Consider the following 3,176-nt stretch of genomic DNA (forward strand, 5'->3'; position numbering starts at 1 on the left):
TTTTTTTTTATGCCAAATAACCGTATTTTACAGGCATCTCTTTATTCAAATCAGCCTCCAGCAACAAGCACAAATACCAGATTGCGATATGTACTCATAGTCCAACTTGAGCTGACTACCAATCCTTACCATTCAGATTCTGTTCCAATCTTTTTCCCCCTCACAGCAAGCGCTCATGCCACAGAGAAAGAGGCCCTGATGTCGGAGCTGAAAGTCCTCAGTTACTTGGGAAACCACATGAACATCGTCAACCTGCTGGGAGCCTGCACTGTTGGAGGTGCGGCAGCCATGTTCTGTCCTGTATTATCTTTTCATCAGAGATTTAAGGAGACTGATTTTGGTTGTGATTCTTGGTGTCGCTGTGGTGTCTTCGTCTGCAGGCCCTACACTGGTGATCACAGAGTACTGCTGCTTCGGAGACCTCCTGAACTTTCTACGCAGAAAGAGGGAATCCTTCATCTGCTATAAGCTGGAGGAAGACTGCTACTACCGCAACGTCATGCCGCAGAGCGACGCAGCTGGGTCAGGTTCTTTTCTGTATGTAAAACACTGGTATACTGTGAGTGTAAGAGAAAGGAGAGTACTAGTATATACTCTCCAGAACGTGCGTAGGAGGAGGGTATTTGGACACTAGCGTGCCGATGTGTGGCTGTGCTCGGCTGAGACCAGACTGCTCCTTTTCCTCTTCACAGTGACAGCTTGAACGGCTACATGACCATGAGGCCTTCTGCTGCTGGCAAGCTGCCGTTCGGCTCATCCTCTGAGAAGAGACGCTCACTACGCAAAGGCAAGAGAGCCAGCCATTCATCAAATATCTTAAAATACTCAGAAAAGAAAAGCAGTGGACTCGCAGGGTAATCTTCGTCCTGTTTGTCCTCTCAGGTGTCTCCGATGAGGAAGATGCAGAGAGCGAGATGTTCGACGAGGATGGTCTGTCTCTGGACACAGAAGACCTCCTCAGCTTCTCACACCAAGTGGCCAAAGGCATGGAGTTCTTGGCCGCCAAAAATGTGAGCAACAACCATAATGGCCACGACACAGCAGGGTTTTTTTAGGGTTTGATTTATTTGTACTTCAATATATTTCTTTCAAACCGCTGTGTTTGTCCTGAATACTTACACATGGGAAGGAAATGTAACACAGTGAAAAAGAGCTTTAGCAGCGCGTTACATGGTGGTGGAACATAATGTGTCTTTACATAGCGATCCTTTGTTGTCGTGGAAATGCAAATTCAACACATCCACGTAGTTTACATTCTTATTTTAAGCCTGACCATGATGTCTTTACTAAACCCAACTAAGTTTACCCAACCTAAATTTAACATTTGTTTTGTTGCATACTTAACATTTGTTTTGTTACATACTTAACATTTGTTTTGTTACATACTTAACATTTGTTTTGTTGCATACTTAACATCTGTTTTGTTACATACTTAACATTTGTTTTGTTGCATACTTAACGTTCATTTTGTTGCGTACTTAACATTTGTTTTGTTGCATACTTAACGTTTGTTTTGTTGCATACTTAACATTCGCTTTGTTACATATTTAACGTTTGTTTTGTTGCCTGAAGCTAATGTTTGTTTTGTTGTCTAAACCTAACATTGAATTGTTTCTGTGTTGGTGGCACATAATCTTACACATTATGTATTACCGCCACGTAATAAGCTGTTAAGATGATGTGGTAATTTCACGTATTTCTGTGAGATCACGTTGATCTTTCTGAGCTTTGGAACAGCAAATAAAGGCATCAACCAATCACGTTGTGGAGGCTCCATAGTCTGAAGATGGAAAACTTTATTACTCCTCTAAACCTTGACAAAGGCAGCCCAGACCAGATCCAATCCTTCTGTACTTACCTTTCACAATAAAAGCCCTAGACATATACTAACTTTTGAGGGAACTAAAATTCACTTAGAGCATTTCCCTAAAAGGAAACTCAATAAAATATGTGACGGTAGTTTAGGCTATACAACAGTTTACCTCAAACAGACTGTTAGACACTGCTCTGGATCAAAAGGATCCTGGTGGTTGGTCCTCTGCCTGTATGAATAGTTTTGGTGCTAAATATTTGTAGTAGAATAGTTGTTTCTTTGTGTCATTGATGCGTCATGCACCACTGTCTGTACAAGCCTTCGTATTTGATTTGATTTTTGGATAAAACTCTGACAGAGCACGGATCATCTTTCCACAGCTAGTAAACAGATCTAAAACGCATGTTGGAGCTTACTGTTGAAAGATTTATTAGCCCTGGAGTCAAGATACCGTGGCCAGTAAGCTCCTGTATCAGTGTCAGTGGTTGTGTGTTACAGATCCAAGTGTGGAAATTCAGCACCAAACTGCATTAGAAGAAGCACCTCATCCATGCCTAATGTTATTATATTATTGATTGGTCATGTATATGACATTGGGTATTATCGTTGGGTATTAAAGGTAGTGGTGCATTTGTTTTCTTTCAGTGTATCCATAGAGATCTGGCTGCCAGAAATATCCTCCTGACTCAAGGACGAGTAGCAAAGATCTGTGATTTTGGCCTGGCCCGAGACATCAACACGGACTCCAACTATGTCGTCAAAGGCAACGTAAGTCTGCACTAAAGATGTGGTCCTTGAGAGTTTTAGATGAGCTGGACAACAAATATCCCCCTTCAACATGCCTTTTCTTGTCTTCAGTCAAACCCTGTTCTTTAGTTTCCTGGTTTCAAACTGTCAAAATAGATTTGTAAAGTAATGATGTAGTTAATTGGTTTGAGCTCGGTTAGTCAATCATGTCTTTACTTGTCAAACTTCTTCCTTCTGGGCTTTTCCAAATCACTAGAAAGTTATCAGGAGCTGTACGGTTGTTAAGGTGAGACACTACAGGCAAAACACAATTATTCATGCACTAATCAATTTTGAGATTTCGGGCTTCCTAAACTACTTTCATACCGTGTTCTTCTTCTTTCAGACTAGAGTAGAGAAAACATTTATTTCACTACGGAGTCTGTTTACGTCTGTAGATTTCTCCTAAATTCACCAAAAGTTACCATTACATAATGCCTCATTTGCTTATTAAAACACAACATTTCAGAAAACTTGTAATACAATAAATACTCGTCTTAATGTGAGTAATGAAGTAGTGAAGTTTCATGGTGATATCTATGAGTTCATGTTGTGACTCTATTCACCTGTAGAGTCT

General features: G+C 40.7%; 1 protein-coding gene across 1 annotated transcript in view; it reads left to right on the plus strand.

Moving 5' to 3' along the window:
- Positions 1–140: 140 nt before the first annotated feature.
- Positions 141–3,176, plus strand: part of LOC116394931 (mast/stem cell growth factor receptor Kit-like) — a 9,593-nt gene continuing 6,557 nt past the window's right edge. The window contains exons 1-5 of the mRNA XM_031868336.1: positions 141–277; positions 381–522; positions 693–787; positions 883–1,010; positions 2,459–2,581. Of these exons, the coding sequence (XP_031724196.1) occupies positions 199–277; positions 381–522; positions 693–787; positions 883–1,010; positions 2,459–2,581 (567 nt within the window). The 5' untranslated portion in view covers positions 141–198. The remainder of the gene's footprint in view (positions 278–380; positions 523–692; positions 788–882; positions 1,011–2,458; positions 2,582–3,176) is intronic.

Source organism: Anarrhichthys ocellatus, unplaced genomic scaffold (genome assembly GCF_004355925.1).
Source record: "Anarrhichthys ocellatus isolate YVR2014 unplaced genomic scaffold, GSC_Weel_1.0 scaffold42, whole genome shotgun sequence".
Classification (NCBI taxonomy): domain Eukaryota; kingdom Metazoa; phylum Chordata; class Actinopteri; order Perciformes; family Anarhichadidae; genus Anarrhichthys; species Anarrhichthys ocellatus.